The sequence below is a fragment of the Engystomops pustulosus genome, chromosome 2 (assembly GCF_040894005.1).
Source record: "Engystomops pustulosus chromosome 2, aEngPut4.maternal, whole genome shotgun sequence".
NCBI classification, from domain to species: domain Eukaryota; kingdom Metazoa; phylum Chordata; class Amphibia; order Anura; family Leptodactylidae; genus Engystomops; species Engystomops pustulosus.
The window spans coordinates 114,733,855-114,752,128 of record NC_092412.1 but is presented as its reverse complement, the minus strand read 5'-3'; the positions used below and the strand labels follow the sequence as shown (position 1 = coordinate 114,752,128).

Sequence of the window (18,274 nt, the reverse complement as noted above, 5' to 3'; positions counted from 1 at the left end):
AATGATCAGCTGTAAGATGTCTGTAATGAAGCTTTATTGATAATTCTTGGTCCAATTACACCAAAAATGTTGAAACTCCAAATGTCACTGGGGCAAAAGAAAAAAAAATTGTCTAGAACTTCCATTATAAAATATACAGTTTCGACTTACATACAAATTCAACTTAAGAACAAACCTGCAGACCCTATCTTGTATGTAACCCGGGGACTGCCTGTATCTGCTTTCCTGAGGCGGATGTTGCCTTTCCGTATGTTGAATTTTTTGAAAAATTGAAAATAAAGTCTTTGAAAAAAAATATGACAAATGGATATGGCAGGTGGAAGGAGCAGAGTGAAAATCAGAAATGCAAAAAACCTAGTCCGGAAGGTGTTAGTTTTGAGGGAACCTGTCACCACATTTTTCACAAATACAGATATGGGCAGATTTCCATAGAGCCCTATTAGCTAACTGACATCCTTATTTTAGACCAGGGGCGGCGTTAGGGGGCAGCAAACTGGGTATCTGCCCAGGGCCCCCTGAAAGAGGATATATATATATATATAAATCACTCCCGACTTCACTTTAACAGTTAATTTACAGGAAGTCCCCGGGTTACATAAAAGATAGGGTCTGTAGGTTTGTTCTTAAGTTGAATTTGTATGTAAGTCGGAACTGTATATTTTATTGTTGTAATCCTAGCCAGAACTTTTTTGGATTTTAAAAATGTTGGGTTGTCATAAGAATCAGGATTAACAATAAAGCTTCATTACAGACACCTATGATAACTGTTATAGATGTGTATTGTAGCCCAGGGCAACATTCAGAGGTCCGTTTGTAACTAGGAGTCGTATGTAAGTTGAGTGTTCTTAAGTAGGGGACCGCCTGTATACGTTTCCCTGGCACCTTCCCAGATGCTTAGACTGCAGGCTACAGGGGAAATTTAGACAAAGCTGCACCTCACAGATAATGTAAATATTGACTTTATATGTTACTAAATTTTGACAAGGGATGATATCAACTAATATTCATGTTTTTAACCCTCTCCTATCCAGAACAATATAAGAATACACTTGCTATCTAATTACCTTTTATTTTGTGATGGTATTTTTTTTTGGGCAAAACAATGAACATTCGATCCTCTTCGCCTAATGTGGCTACATATTAACACCAGAACCCACAACATGTCCATAAAGTTATATCTAACACACACATATTCCAGAATAAAGTTTTTATTTCACACCATCCTCCATTATTTATACCTATGTTATAACGTTCTCACTCAAATTCTTACATATATATCTATATATCTATATATATATATATATATATATATATATATATATATATGTACTCAAGTATAAGCCAAGTTTTTCAGCACAAAAATCAACTGCCATGTTAATCTTCTATTTCTATTTCATAAATGTTATATATTCAACAGAATAAAAATGTAAATTTGATAAATGAAGAACACTGATCAAAATTAGAGAACCGCTTCACATATGGCACCTTGTGCTAATTTCCTTAATTATCTAACAAACCCTATTTACCTGACAGCCTAACTTTCCAGTTTTCATTGACGGTGGAAAAAAGGTGTGCTGTTCCAAAATGACTGAAACCTCAGACAATAGGTTGTCCAGATGAAATCTCATGGGCTGATGTTATTATCAGTCACAGCAAGAGAAGTTGCTTGTTCCAAGTTTAGGATTTCTAGAACATTGCATATTTACAACATCACAGACTCATTCAACCGCCCAAGAAAACTGGTCTACCTCAAAAGACAAATGCAAAAGAGGACAGGATAATGCAGAGAAAATTGCTAGCTAGTTCTACTGGTTAAAGTACCAGAGGGGTAAAAATTATATATATATTAAAAAAAAATCAAATCACCCCCCTTTCACTAGAAGTCATATAAATAAACAGTAAAAATCATAAACACATTAGGTATCACTGGGTCTGAAAATGCCTGATTTAGCAAATTATAGTACCGTTTTTTTTTTACTGTGTTTAACCCTGTTTGAAAATATTGCCCAAAGTCAAAAATTGCAGTTTTTTACCATTTTGAAAAATATAAAAAAAATCTATAAAAAGTGATCAAGATAGTGATCATATAGTTCTAAAAATTAAAAGTCAAAAAAATGACACCTCCCACAGCTCTGTACACCAAAGTATAAAAAAAGTTATTAGTGCCAGAAGATGGCAAAATTAAAAAAAATCTTTGTACAGGAGGTTTTAATTTTTGTAAATGTATGAAAACAATATAAAACCTATACAAAATTGGCATCACCGTGATTGTTGTGACCCAAAGAATAAAGCAGACATGTCATTTGGGGCACACAAGGAAAACCATAAAATCCAAGCCCACAAGAAAATGGTGCAAATGCAATTTCGCTGCATTTGGATTTTTTTCCTGCTTCCCAGTGCATGGCATGGAATATTAAATACTATGAAGTGCAATTTGTTATGCAGAAAACAAGCCATCACCCAGATCTTTACATGGAAAAAAGATTTTTGAAGGTGGGTAATGAAAAATGAAAATGCAAAAATGAAAAAGGGCCACAGCACTAAGGGGTCAAAATGGAAAAGTTTGAAACAATGAATTTTCCAGCCCAGAGTCCTGATCTAAATACAATAGAAAACATCTGGAAAATGCTTTGTGACAGAGTAACGACCAAGAAAACCTACAACAGTCACAGCACAGTGGAAGAGACTGGAAGAAGAGTGGATCAATATCACACCAGAGCAGTGTGATAGACTAGTGATGTCCTGTGGCCACAGATGTGCTGAAGTCATTCAGAGCAAAGGCCTGTACTTCCTACTGATTGGTGACTGCTGTAACCTTCAGAAAATGTCATTATAATCTGCTCTGCTACGGTCATTGCTGTTCTCCTATTATGATCATCAAGTTTTTTACACAATAAAGGTTTTATGTTGATATACTTTTGTTAATTCAGTAAAACACTGTTCTAGTGGCATGGTGTACCCCTTACAAAAACATCCATCAAATTTTGATAAATGGGGATTTCATCATTTCTGTCAAAAAATCAAATGATCATAGTTTGTTCTCTAATTTTGATCTCTAGTGTATGTCCATAACCTGTTGACTGTGTACAAGAACCATTTTAGATATGTAACATAAATTTAGATGCTGCAGCATAATTCATGATTGCGGATCCAGGGGTACATCAATAAGATGGGACCTGGCTAGAACGTATACTTGTCACTACACTTAAAAGTCATCTGATTAACCCAATGTACTGGGTATGCCGTGGGGGAGTTGGGGTAACTGGTGGTTTAAACTGCCACCTTGTGGGGAACTCTGAGCCTAAACACAAGAAATAGTGAGGATGCAAGAACTTAGGCACAAAAGACATGAGAGCAATTAGTAAACTTATATTGGAAAGGTTGTTATTTTTTGGGAACCACTGTAGTTTTTTTCAATTCTTTGAATATCTTTTAGTCATTGATCTGCTGGCACGAAGGTAGGACATCCACATATTCTCTGTCATCTATCTCTGTAAGAAATGAATATGTCGATTGTTAAATGTAGCAAAAGAACTTTGCATTTTATATTTCTCACTTGTTGGACATTTTATTATTGGTTATTTTACAAATTGGTCAAATTGGCCTCAGTTCACACCTGCATTCAACCCTCCAAAACTAAGAACAGTAGGTAGGTGGAAAACTGTTCAGCTTCCATTCTACTTTGACTTCAATGTAAGGTAGGTTACCTATTGTTACAATTCCTTTATAATAGTGGAAAACGGCACTGGTTGTTGTATGATTTTTTTCTGCTATTTGACAATGGATAGGGAACAGAACCTGTTGAATGCAGGTGTGAACTGAAAATCCCTCAAAGACCCAGTCCATGCGTGACTGGACCAGCTACCCTGACATCTTAGCCAAAATAAAAATGACCAGCAGTGGAGTAATGTGAATGGGGAATCCAATAGTTCATCACTACTAGCTTAACGGTCTATAACTCAGCAGAAAATTAGCAGGAGACAGATGGGTGAGGTGGAATTCAATTAAGTGTGAAATAGGGCAATGTCCATACACAAACATTTGTTGGGAAAAACAAAAATGTAAAAATATATGTTATAGTGAACAAATCACTGAGAAAAGATTCTGGTAACATTAATACCTTTACATGCTATATATAGAAATCCTACTTCTCAAAATAATTGCAAACTTAGAGCTGAAAAAAATGTAATTACCCTCATAGGTTTCCTCCAGTACGACACGTTTCAAGGAATTTCTCAATGGAAGTTGTTTTTGTTCACTGAATTCATTGTTGACAGGGTATATTAGATTACATACTAATCCCTGATGCGATTTTTCATAATTGGATATGAGTTTCCTTAGATTTGTGAACAACTTTTCTTCAACCCCTTTTGCTGCCTGAAGTGGGCAAAATAATATGGTAAAAGCATTATCATAGAAAACAAACATAGGTTATTTGTTTGCGTTGTGTTCTATGATTTTAGCTGCCACAATTTACTATGCTTTGTACATGTTATTGCAATAAATAAAAAATAATCTGTTTTCCTGTAGCACAAAATGATTTCATTCTCTCCTAAAAGGTACACAATATAAATAATAGTCCTGCTTGGACTTCATCGCCATCAGTTGTCCATAAAGTATTGTAGAGGATGTGCTGTTGACTATGATTTGTACTTAGTTTACATTGTGTCTTGCACTAATTTGAACACTGGCCTATTTCATTCCTGTATCCTGCTGATTTGGTTCTGTGCTGCGGACACTTAAGCTAGTAATGATGAACAGATGTATTCCCCATTCACATTCCTCCACTGCTGTTTTCTATTGGCTTAGATGTCAGGGGAGCTAATCAGGGGTAGGTGGATGACAGCCCAGACTGCTTCGGGTGTGGAGGTGGAATAGCTCTGTCTGTGTGGTGTGTGAATGGTTGAGTGAATGAGCGTTCTCCGCCTTAGGCTATATTCACACTGCCGTTGCCCGCCCGTACCGTACCGTAGCGGGCAACGGCAGTGTACGGGGAGAGGAGGAGGAGGTGAGCGCAGCTCACCCCCGCCCCTCTCCATAGCAACCTATGGCGCACGGCGCCGTATTACGGGAAAAGATAGGACAGGTCCTATCTTTTTCCCGGGTACGGAACGGTACGGTGCCTCACGTGTGCGGCACTGTACCGCTTCCGTAGGGTGCCGTGCGCCCATAGAAGTGTATGGGGGACGTATATCGGCCGTATATACGTCGGCCGTATATACGTCCCCCATACGTTAGTGTGAATGTAGCCTTAGGGAAGGGGTGCCCCTTGTGGGGGCAACCAGCTCTCTGTTTCTGTATCAATGGCGGTTGTGATTATCCTATGTTGATATTTTTGTGCTGACTAGCCATCTGCTATGTTTGTACTTGTTCTTCCTTCAGATGGATGTTTGCCTTTGTACATTGTTGTGTTCTTGGAAAAACGAAAATAAAGTCTTTAAAAAAAAAAATGTCAAGGGAGCTGGTCCAATCAGGCTTGGACTGGGACTTTGACATGAAGACATAAGAAGATCAATTTACCTCTTCCTAGTGCTTGCTCTGGGTCTTGCTGGCATATTCGGTATTGTTTTATTATTTTTTTTTAATTGATCTTTGCTCATCTCCTAAGTACTGCTGCTGGCTACATTTTGAACTGTATACTTCCTACAGGCCCTAATTCCTATAGGAGGATTCATTGGAGTCTCATAGGAATAAATAGAGAAGCTGACTTCCAGTCCATGTATGTTGTGTTGGATGGAATGTTTGATAATGTTCACATATGTCAGCTGGCATCAGTCTTTTTTTACCTCAAGTCAACTAAACTAATGGCAAAACTGATGCAAGGATACTGAATAATAAATAAGGTTATAAAAAGACATCAGTCCATCAAGTATAACCTCTTCAATTATACCATGTTGATACAGAATAAGGCAAAACCCTTCAAGGCTGATGCCAATTGGCCCAAAGCAGAGACAGAATTGGCTATTTTTGTAAGCTAAAATAGTGTAGAAAGTATTGTTAGTAAACTTATATCTCTACCTCCATCCTAATTACAACAAGTGATAGTATTGATAAAGACAACAACATTCTTTCAAGTGCGGGACAGTAAAGCTCTTTCCCTTTAAAACTCTGGGACAAGACCTTTGTGCAGAAGGTTAAACTCCAGCTCCAGCTGACTGTCTATGGCAGCAGTACAACGTGGCACAGCATCTCTCCCAAAGAATGACTCACAACTTACTGTCTATAGCAGCATTGCGATGCCACCACTCACTGAATTTAGACATTCAGTGGTTCGTTGATCGAGATAAAAGAGCAAGTTCTATATTTAGAACTACAAGTATCAGTAACCAGGGCCGATTCTAGCATTTTTGCTGCCTGAGGCGAATATTAAAATGCTGCCCCCCCCCGCTCCCTGTTAAGTAAATGCGGAAAACTTTACTAACAATTAACAACCCTACAGACAGCTCCCTGACACTGTGTGACTGACTACAGGATCTGAGAGGCATTAGTGACATCTAGTACCTTATAGATGACAATCTCTTCCATCAGGAGGACTTTATTCCGGGTTCTCCAATCCATGACGTATCAAGGGTGAATTCACAGCCAGATATCTTCAGCTCCATGCAGCATCTCCACCCGGCGTCCCTAAAAATACCACAGTCACTTACAGTATGAAGTATATACCCCTCACAACACAACTGACCGCACTCTCCACACATATAAAACATCCCTTCATTATCCCTGCTCTCATATATTTAAAGGCCTCGTTATTCACCACCCAATTAAATTATATACAGCTCCCATATACAGATCCCCTACAGCTTAAATAAAATCTTGCCCCACATATACAGCCCCCCAGCTTAGTAATATACTGTACCCCATATACATCCCCCCAGCTTAGTATTATACTGTATCCCATATACATCTCCCAGCTTAGTAATATACTGTATCCCATATACAGCCCCCCAGCTTAGTAATATACTGTATCCCATATATATCCCCCCAGCTTAGTAATATACTGTATCCCATATACATCCCCAGCTTAGTAATATACTGTATCCCATATATATCCCCCAGCTTAGTAATATACTGTATCCCATATACATCCCCAGCTTAGTAATATACTGTACCCCATATACATCCCCCAGCTTAGTAATATACTGTATCCCATATACATCCCCCCCAGCTTAGTAATATACTGTATCCCATATACATCCCCCCAGCTTAGTAATATACTGTACCCCATATACATCCCCCAGCTTAGTAATATACTGTATCCCATATACATCCCCAGCTTAGTAATATACTGTACCCCATATACATCCCCCAGCTTAGTAATATACTGTATCCCATATATATCCCCCCAGCTTAGTAATATACTGTATCCCATATACATCCCCAGCTTAGTAATATACTGTACCCCATATACATCCCCCAGCTTAGTAATATACTGTATCCCATATACATCCCCCCCAGCTTAGTAATATACTGTATCCCATATACAGCCCCCCAGCTTAGTAATATACTGTATCCCATATACAGCCTCCCAGCTTAGTAATATACTGTACCCCATATAAAGCCCCCCAGCTTAGTAATATACTGTACCCCATATACATCCCCCCAGCTTAGTAATATACTGTATCCCATATACATCCCCCCAGCTTAGTAATATACTGTACCCCATATACATCCCTCCAGCTTAGTAATATACTGTATCCCATATACAGGCCCCCAGCTTAGTAATATACTGTGTCCCATATACAGCCCCCCAGCTTAGTAATATACTGTATCCCATATACATCCCCCCAGCTTAGTAATATACTGTACCCCATATACAGCCCCCCAGCTTAGTAATATACTTTATCCCATATACAGCCCCCAGCTTAGTAATATACTGTATCCCATATACATCCCCCAGCTTAGTAATATACTGTATCCCATATACATCCCCCCAGCTTAGTAATATACTGTATCCCATATACCCATATATCCCATATACAGCCCCCAGCTTAGTGATATATAATATATAGCATCCCCCCCCAGTATAAAATAATTATGGCCCCATATAATACATATAGCATCCCCCCAGTATAAAATAATTATAACCCCAAATCCCCAAATAAAATATAGCATCCCCTCCCCCTAGTATAAAATAATTATGGCCCCAAATAATACATATAGCACCCCCCCCCTAGTATAAAATAATTATGGCCCCATATGATATCTATAGCGTCCCCCCCTCCCCCAGTATTAAACGTTTTCTAGCCCTATATAGCGCCCCCCCCCCAGTATTAATTATTAGCTACATTTAATTAAAGTACTTGAAAAATAATAAAATCATACTCACCTGCAGGCAGCTGCTCCCTCGGCGCGGCTCCGGTCTTCACGCGGCCTTCACTCCGGTCTTCCTGTGAGCCGCGGCTCCGCAGTGACACAGGCGCATGACGTCATGACGCCTGTGTCACTGCTTAGGACGGAGCGCGCAGCTGCCGGAAAGGCGCTGCGTCGCTCCGCATATAAATCGCGCCTGTGTCTTAAAGAGACAGGCGCGATTTATTTAGCTGGTGGGCGATTCGGGCATTAATGGACGCCCGAATCGCCCACTTTAGAGCGGCAAATTTCGCCGCCCTTTACAGGGACCCGCATTCTGCCGCCTGAGGCGAGATTTTCATCTCGCCTCATGGCAGATGCGGCCCTGTCAGTAACTCGTATGTTAGTTACCTTGTGTGTGGGCCTAATGGAAATTGATAGGCCACACTTAATGATCCTTCCTGCACTTGATGGTAAATGGTTTCTCAGAAGAAAGACCTGGGGCATCAGGGGTGCACTGTCAGTATCAGTGGTAGTGGATCCTCTGGACCACTGTGAACTGTGACGTAAGCTGACACCTGGAAGTGGCACCCGGTTTTCAACAGAGCCCACTGCAAAGCGGGCTAGACTTGCTGTGGCGTGGTACCACCAGGTCGTTCCACATGTATGACTTTGTCCGCGGTGGTGGCCCAGGCGAATATAGAGTCGTAAGCCAAAATCGTCAGCAGGCAGGCCGTGACAGGCAGGAGGTTGAGACAGGCAGCACAGGATCAAAGTCGGGGACGTAGCGGAAGGTCAGGATGGGCAGCACAAGAGCAAGGTCAGGAACAGAATCAAGGTCACAACGGGAAATCAGGATAACTGCACAGGGCATCAGAAACAAGCTTTCTCTAAGGCTAGGAGGCACAAAGATCCAGCAGGGTGTGTGGGGAGAGGCTGGGTTAAATAGAATTTTGATGGCGCCCTGGCCCTTTAAATGTAGTGAAGCCGGCATGCAAGCTCTAGGACATGGGGACATGCACTGATTATATTAGGTGCAGACACACTCCTTCACACCCCCAGGAGGGCTTATAGGACCCTCCTACCTGGTATAAAGTCCAGAACCTTGGAGAAGTCATAGTATCATGGTATCATTGGATACGGGTGAATCCCTGGATCGCATTGATACCAAACCTGACCCATTTGCTATGGTCCCAAGATGCTACAGCCTAATGATTTATGTCCCCTGACAATACCAAATGCAAAAATGTATTTGCCCTTGGGTTGTGATGGACCATTACTCCATAACTGTCCCTACCAACGTATTGGTCTGATATTTTATAACCCTTTCTGTTCTGGTTTAAAAATGGGGGTAAAATCTGCTCAAGCCTTTCAGAGTCACTGTGGCTGCAAAAGGTGTTAATTAACAGCTATCTCCTACAGAGCCAGAGTTCCTCTGCAGCCTTTGTAGTAGAAAGTTTCTATGAACTTGTAAATGAACTTAATTTTACAAGATAAGGCTAGGGGGAAGTAAGGGATATTGATGGGGGATTCACAGATGGCTTGATGAACAGGACAAAATCTGGCATGTGATTCTCCCTTGTTCCTGTATGTTCATCACACAAGGACTGATACAATTTTATACATACATTTATAAATGTCATCAGTTCTCAGTGTAGTGTAACAGCTGCCAGCAGTCACTATTCAATCTAGTATTAGGTTGTTAGGGAGGCCTTGTGGTCTAAGAGGTAAAACTAGGTACACTTAGGCATGGTGGGATAGGAACTGTGCAGATACACTAAGTGAGCTGGAAGTACTGGGGAAACATTCATGTAGCTACTGGGGGAGTGGGCAGGTATTAGGTGGACTATTGAGGATGTGGATAGACATTAGGTTTGCTATTGTGGATGTGGGTAGGTTGGTCAGGGGGGTTTAGGCAGACATTAGGTTGGCTATGGAGGGTTTGTTATGGTGGATGTTGCCATACATATGGTTAGCTAGGGTTCTATGGGCAATCATTAGGCTGGCTAGGGGAGCACTTGGTGAAACATTAGGTTAGCTAGGGGCATTGGGGAGACATTAGACAAGCTAGAGGGCAAAGGGGAGACATAAGGTTAGCTACGGAGGCAATGTGGAGGCATTATTTTGGCTGGGGGTGTAGGCAGAGATTAGTAAGCTATGGGAGACATTAATGTTTGCTAGGGTGTATAAAAGGTTAGCTAGGGGGACACTGGGGAGACATAAGGGTTGGCTAGGACGGGTGTAGGCAGACATTAAAGAAAATCTACCATTAAAATAAAACATGGTAAGCCAGGGACACTTACTCATAGATCCAGACAGTGTGACTGTGGTAATCTTCTTATATATATATATATATATATATATATATATATATATATATATATACAGTTAGGGCCAGAAATATTTGGACAGTGACACAAGTTTTGTTATTTTAGCTGTTTACAAAAACATGTTCAGAAATACAATTATATATATAATATGGGCTGAAAGTTCACACTCCCAGCTGCAATATGAGAATTTCCACATACAAATCGGAGAAAGGGTTTAGGAATCATAGCTCTGTAATGCATAGCCTCCTCTTTTTCAGGGGACCAAAAGTAATTGGACAATGGACTCTAAGGGCTGCAATTAACTCTGAAGGCGTCTCCCTCGTTAACCTGTAATCAATGAAGTAGTTAAAAGGTCTGGGGTTGATTCCAGGTGTGTGGTTTTGCATTTGGAAGCTGTTGCTGTGACCAGACAACATGCGGTCAAAGGAACTCTCAATTGAGGTGAAGCAGAACATCCTGAGGCTGAAAAAAAAGAAAAAATCCATCAGAGAGATAGCAGACATGCTTGGAGTAGCAAAATCAACAGTCGGGTACATTCTGAGAAAAAAGGAATTGACTGGTGAGCTTGGGAACTCAAAAAGGCCTGGGCGTCCACGGATGACAACAGTGGTGGATGATCGCCGCATGAAGAACCCGTTCACAACATCAACTGATGTCCAGAACACTATCAGTGAAGTAGGTGTATCTGTCTCTAAGTCAACAGTAAAGAGAAGACTCCATGAAAGTAAATACAAAGGGTTCACATCTAGATGCAAACCATTCATCAATATCAAAAATAGACAGGCCAGAGTTAAATTTGCCAAAAAACACCTCAAGAAGCCAGCTCAGTTCTGGAAAAGTATTCTATGTACAGATGAGACAAAGATCAACCTGTACCAGAATGAATGGAAGAAAAAAGGTTTGAGAAGAAAGGGAACGGCACATGATCCAAGGCACACCACATCCTCTGTAAAACATGGTATGGCATGCATGGCTTTCAATGGCACTGGGTCACAAGAGTAGCCGGATGAATTCTGAAGTGTATATACTTTCAGCCCAAATTCAGCCAAATGCTGCAAAGGTTGATCGGACGGCACTTCATAGTACAGATGGACAATGACCCCAAGCATACAGCCAAAGCTACCCAGGAGTTCATGAGTGCCAAAAAGTGGAACATTCTGCAATGGCCAAGTCAATCACCAAATCTTAACCCAATTGAGCATGCATTTCACTTGCTCAAATCCAGACTTAAGACGGAAAGACCCACAAACAAGCAAGACCTGAAGGCTGCGGCTGTAAAGGCCTGGCAAAGCATTAAGAAGGAGGAAACCCAGCGTTTGGTGATGTCCATGGGTTCCAGACTCCAAAGGATTCGCAACAAAATATTGAAAATAAAAATATTTTGTTTGGGTTATGTTTATTTGTCCAATTACTTTTGAGCTCCTAAAATGTGGAGTGTTTGTAAAGAAATGTGTACAATTCCTACATTTTCTATCAGTTATTTTTGTTCAACCCTTCAAATTAAACGTTACAAATTCTGTTGTAGAGTTTTCATTTCAAATCCAATGTGGTGGCATGCAGAGCCCAACGCGCGAAAACTGTCACTGTCCAAATATTTCTGGACTTAACTGTATATATATACCGTATATATATTAAAATTAAGAATTTAATAACTCCTGTCCTTTGAGAGGTGTTCAGGCCATGGGATTGGGCCAACAGATTAGTTTCCTCAAACAAAACACATTCCATTGCAGCACTGTGAATAGTAGATTAGAATCCTGTCTGATAACAGTTTCCTTAAAGGGCTTGGCCACTCTTTTACATAAATTGCCCAAGTGCTTTTACTGCCTTAATAATAATCTTTGAATGATAATCAAGTTATTCATTCCTACTACTACTTTAATGCTGTCTGAAAACTCTCTGTGGATCTTTGTTTACATTTCTGAGCACTGATATAGAAGGGGCTAAAAGAGAACCTGTCATCAGATTTTGACCAGCCTGACTAACAATGCCTGCCGATTAAAGGGTTACATTGAGGCACTGTACCTTAATTAGGCACAAGGAAAATTAGATGGAAGCTGGCCAAGCAGGACAAGCCCTCCTCTGATTCCAGGTAATTTAAGATAAAATATGATTTATGTGGATGTAAGGGAAACAATTGTTAGGTAAAAGAAGGCTGTCAATCAATTAATAGAGCTCCATAGGAACCTGTCGCTGGCTGTATATGTGCAAATGTGGTGACAGGTTACCTTTAAGCAGGAGAGTTATAACTCATCCTGCTCTCCCCCTAGCTTCTCCCTGTTTAAAAGGAGAGAAAGGTACATATAGATGCAGCTTCAGCCTCTTGATGTATGCATTGGGGTTCTACACAGCATTTATTTCTACGCCTCCACCATGAAGGTAACTAATTGCAAGTGCTAGCAATAAGCTAGCATTTGCAACTATTTCAGGGCTTCTACACCACTGATGTGGCTCAGAGGCCCTGATGAATATTCCCCATTATATTCCTTGATGAATAAGGACATTAGGGGTAATGTATCATTGGACTGGCTTATGACAGTTTTATGTCTGTCTTTGGAGCTCTGCTGCAGTCAGATTCATTGAAGTGGCCATAGATAAATCTGCTGCCAGTGTTTTTTGCTCTGTGGGTTTTTTGTCGCACAAAAAAAACCCATCAAAAGTCGCAACATAGACTAGGGTGGGGACTGGTGTAAATTTGCACCAGATCTTGCGCCTAAACAGAAATTTTCGTCAAATTGAAAATCATGAATTCAGTCTTATTGTGAAAACCAGTCAATGCAAATAATGAATTTGGTGCAAGCAGGTTCTTTGTCAAAGTGACTTTGCTATGTCCTATGTTCATTTGGCGCTATGGAAAATCGGAAAACAGCATTTCTGCCACACTGCACCAAAACAACACCAAACATAGACAAATACCCCAATGATAAATCCCCCACAGTTTGTGAATGCAATAGTTGAGAACCAGATGAGAGAGAATAACTCATAAATAAAGACATTGGGGCACATTCACTTACAAATTCGGAGAGTTCACTAAAAGTGCATTGTCCGTCTATAGTGCTGCGTTTGGTGATTCACCAGAAATCATTAATCTGGCGCTTCCCAGCAGTGTCCCGACAGAGTTCACCATCTTTTGTGTGGTGCACCTTTAACATAGGTTGTGCAACACAATTTGAAAGTTAAATACGGTGCTCGGTCCGACCAACTGACCGCACGCCCTCTAGTTTGTGTCACATGGAAGCCAGTGGAGTAGTGCCACAAAAGGACTAGCCGTTTTAGTCATGAGGAACATGCACGGTACGACAAAAGTGCGCCGTGCGACCCTTAGTAAATGTACCCCATTAACTTCACTACTAGTTACATTGTTTTTTAATAGGACATAAAATAAAAGATTTTATGGGAGCTCTATATACAAAATTTGATGAAATTGTTTTATGCAATATTTTTCGAAACACTTAATGCCAAATGGTTGAAAAACACAGATACTAATAATGTTCATAGCATATCATGCATTATGAGTACATATATAATATCTTACCTGAATTGTGTACTGTCCATTAACAGTTGGAAAAATTCTGTATGTATAGATCAATCTTCCATACCTTTAATGAAATACACTGGAACATGAGTAAAATTATAGTATATATATATATATATTCTGTTGAATATATACAATGTATGACAAACACTGATCAAAATTAAAGAACACTTTCAGACATCGTTGCTGAGAATGGGAGGTGACATCACGCGAGAGGGGGTATGTATGATTAGCCTCTTGTACCCATGCTCCGTGCTGCTAATTATTTAATTATGCTAATTTTCTAGGTGATCCCGGTGTGTCAAGCTTAGTAAAAAAGACCGCTGGGATCAAGATCAAGTTGACTGCAGGTAAGTATGTGTAGGTGTTTATCAGCTTTTTAAAATGGTAGTGCAACGTCCACGGCAAAACGTTGCACTATCCGCAGTTGGCAGAATAGTGGTATTAATTTGTGTGTGAACTGTGGCTTGGATTAACTGCTCCTAGCATTTCAGCCCTGCCCAGGAAGGGTTACTAGCCTGATTGACAGTTCCTGCAGTGTGCTGCTGGAGGCATGTCCGGGAACTGCCTTATATACCTGCCTACTCCCATCAGACCTTGCTGGTTAGTTCAGTCTTACCTGTGTATCTAGTGCTCTTGCTATCTTGTTTGCTATTCTGTGCTTTGACTTCTGCTTTAGGCAGGGCCTTAGCCCACAGGGATGTCGCAGGGTGAGTTTGCCACCACTTACCTAGTCTGACAGCTAGCTCCAAGCCTGGTTGTGGTTGCACTGTTGCTGGACAGGCATGGACAGGTAGATTTCCTTTAAAGCTATTTTTGGCATGCAGGATTACTGTTACACCGACAAAGATTAGGATTCTTTGTTGTGAGACTAGTGAGATTAACAAACTAATGAAAAGATTCTAGGACTAATTTTTAATATCTGCTGCAGAAAGATGACATTCTGTAAAAACATATGCAAATATTAACTTCCATGATGAGAAAATTATCGTAGGCATATATTTTATATAATTTTTTTTATATAGGTGGAGGATTACATGCATTGATCTAACATGGAAGGATGCTTTAGCATTATTACAATCACATTTAACTCTCGAATTTGGTTTACAAGGAATAGTTATTTCCGATGTCTTATAAGTGACATCTGATGTAGATGGGAGCAGGAAAAGACAATGGGGGTCATTTACTAAGGGCCCGATTCGCGTTTTCCCGACGTGTTACCCGAATATTTCCGATTTGCGCCGCTTGTACATGAATTGCCCCGGGTTTTTGGCGCACGCGATCGGATTGTGGCGCATCGGGGCCGGCATGCGCGCGACAGAAATCTGGGGCGTGGCCGAACGAAAACCCGACGTATTCGGAAAAACCGCCGCATTTAAAAACCGAAAATGTGTCGCTTGGGGAGCGCTCACCTTCACCTTCTATGGGATGGTGCATTCCGGGGCGTTAAGATTATTTTCGGCGCTGCAGCGCCACCTGGTGGACGGCGGAGGAACTACCATCTTAAATCCCAGCCGGACCCGAATCCTGTGCAGAGAACGCGCCGCTGGATCGCGAATGGGCCGGGTAAGTAAATGTGCCCCAATATCTCCTGGGGAGAAGGATGAGGTGGCGGTTGAATTAACCATTTTATTATGCAAAGGAGGTAACCCTATCTAGGTAGCCAACTAATTAGCCAATTGCAACTTTGTTTCAACCAGTAAGATATCCTCCACGAGGATAAGGGGGTGATTTGAATTTTTAATATTTTATTAATTTTTTTTAAATTTTTTAAACTTTTTTTTTATTTTTTCACTATTTCTTAGACCATCTAGGGTACATTCATGCTAGATGGTCAGATCGTTTCTGCCATATATTGCAATACTTATGTATTGCAATATATGGCATTTTTGCAGCTCATTCATTACAATGAGCCACTGGCTCATTGTAACGAATCTGCAGAAGCCAGATAGCCTCGGGTCAAACGAAGACCCGAGGCTACCATGGTAACCGATCGCTGCCGTCTTTTAAATGCCGCCGGCGACTTTGCCAGCGGCAATGAAAGGGTTAATAGTCATGATCGGTGCAAGCACCGACCGCGGTTATTACCGGTGGGGGTTTGCTGCAATATGCAACAAGCCCCACCCTTGTATGAAGAGGACTCAGCCTGTGAGCCCTCTTCAAACATTCCCTGCACCTCTGCGCCGTAGAGCTATGGCGCAGAGCGTTAAGGAAATTTTTCATTAAAATGTTATCTTCTTATTTGGCATATATACCTATTTGAAGAATAAAGAATAAAGTTACAGAAAACTTGGGTGGGCATGTAAGAGGGATTCATGTAAAAAAAAAGGTATAGAAAAGGATAATAAAAGTGGAAATCAAAAGTTGAAATAAAGGTACTAAAATAATTAGTTTCTAATAATTAGTTTCTAATGTGACCCTTAAATGATTGAAGGAAACTTTTAATGGGTTTTTCCGCAAAACAAGTGGTCTTCTAATAGCTGATACCCCCACAGATCACATGAATGGGGGGTCTAATGGGTTCTGTGGTAACTCCATCGAACCCCTAGTTGCTCCCCAAGATGAGCAAAGCAGACAGCCACACATGTCCGTTCTGCTCCATTTATCTGTATAAACCCACATATAGATAGTTTAGTAGTTAAACAAGAATAGAACAGATGAGATCAAATCTACTCATAGATTAATTCATAACTAAGGGCTCTTATACATTGATGTTGTTTTTCACGTCCGTGAAATTCACACATGCCTAACAAAGCCATTGATTTCTATGGGTGTTTTCAAATTGGCTTGTATTTTCACTGATCCATTGTCCGTGGAAAAAATTATAAAACATGTCCTATTTTTTTCACTGATACAGATCACAGAAGGCAATCAAAAATCTATGGGTCCGCAAAAATAAACTTATGGAACATCTGGTTTTTCTAGATGATGAGGCTAAAAAAACAGGTTTGATGTTTTCAAAGAAATGTTAAAACTTCAGTTTTTTTTGTGGACAGGGAGACAAAATGGAAGAAAAACGGAGAGACACAATGGAGACCAAATGCAACGGAAGTGCAACTGAAGCAGAGCACCAATGCCAATGTGAAAGAGCCCTTAGAGTTGATACATGTGGTATATATACTTAAATGCAAAAAAATAGTCAATGTTGTCATTATTGAGAGAAATCTGCATAAAGCAAAGCCTCATTTGGCTGTCCACTGAAATGTATAAGGTTATGGCTTTGGCATGGAAAATTTGTAATTGGAAAAAGTCTGCAAAAGTATTGCAATTTTTGTATAGAACTTAGGTTAGGTAATCTATATTAGAAAAGCTGAGCCACAATCACAGATCAGACAGGTGTAAATTGCAGTGCATGACATTGGACATTTTTTTCTTGTTTAGGATTTTTCAGATCCTCTTGTTACTATTATATGGAGTTCATAGTAATACTTTCTATGCAAGTGATATTTGGGAAAATGAAAAATGTACTTACAAGATACATAGGCACAATGCTCCAGGAACAGATTCGCTATCCCTTAGCAGGTAGGATCCATTCTTTCCTTTTTGAAGTAGAAGATTTTCACAGGTTTTAATACTTATGTTACCATGGTAGCATGGCAGGTCCATTTGTAATGGTCAGAATGATTTGAAATGTACAGATAACCTAGTTTGCTATCTGGGCTACATAAGTGAAGAGGCTGTGTGTATCACAGAAGTAACTTGTAGCTCTTCACACAGGAAGTTGCAGACTGGAATGGCTAGAGTCTAGAGTGACCACAAGAAATAGGCAATATAAAAAAAACCTGTTCTTTACAGAACTGTTGAGCAAAATGTGTGAATGAAATATACAATCAGAAATGCATTGCTTCTTTGAATTTTTATGTTAAACTAGCTGTAGCTCCCAGTGTTGCCTTGAATAGTAAATAACTGCTCTTAGCTGTAACCAAATAGAATGGCCTAGCAAAAATATTTTATATGTATCTATAGACGGTTTCAGACTGTCTCTGTCAGTCTCTTTCAGTGACTGTCTCGGGCACTCTCATTTCAGTGACTGTGGGTCTTGGACACTCTCATTTCAGTGACTGTCTGTCTCAGGCACTCTCATTCCAGCGACTGTCAGTCTTGGGCACTCTCATTCCAG

The 18,274-nt window shown here is 40.3% G+C and overlaps 1 protein-coding gene across 1 annotated transcript; it reads right to left on the bottom strand.

Moving 5' to 3' along the window:
• Positions 1-2,241: 2,241 nt before the first annotated feature.
• Positions 2,242-17,867, bottom strand: LOC140116584 (SH2 domain-containing protein 1B-like). The gene is made up of 4 exons (XM_072133073.1): positions 17,627-17,867; positions 14,155-14,218; positions 4,194-4,377; positions 2,242-3,491 (listed from the first exon to the last, which is right to left on the bottom strand). Exons 1-4 carry the CDS (start codon positions 17,758-17,760, stop codon positions 3,433-3,435), a joined length of 441 nt encoding a protein of 146 aa, XP_071989174.1. The 5' UTR covers positions 17,761-17,867; the 3' UTR covers positions 2,242-3,432.
• Between the last annotated feature and the right edge of the window lie 407 nt (positions 17,868-18,274).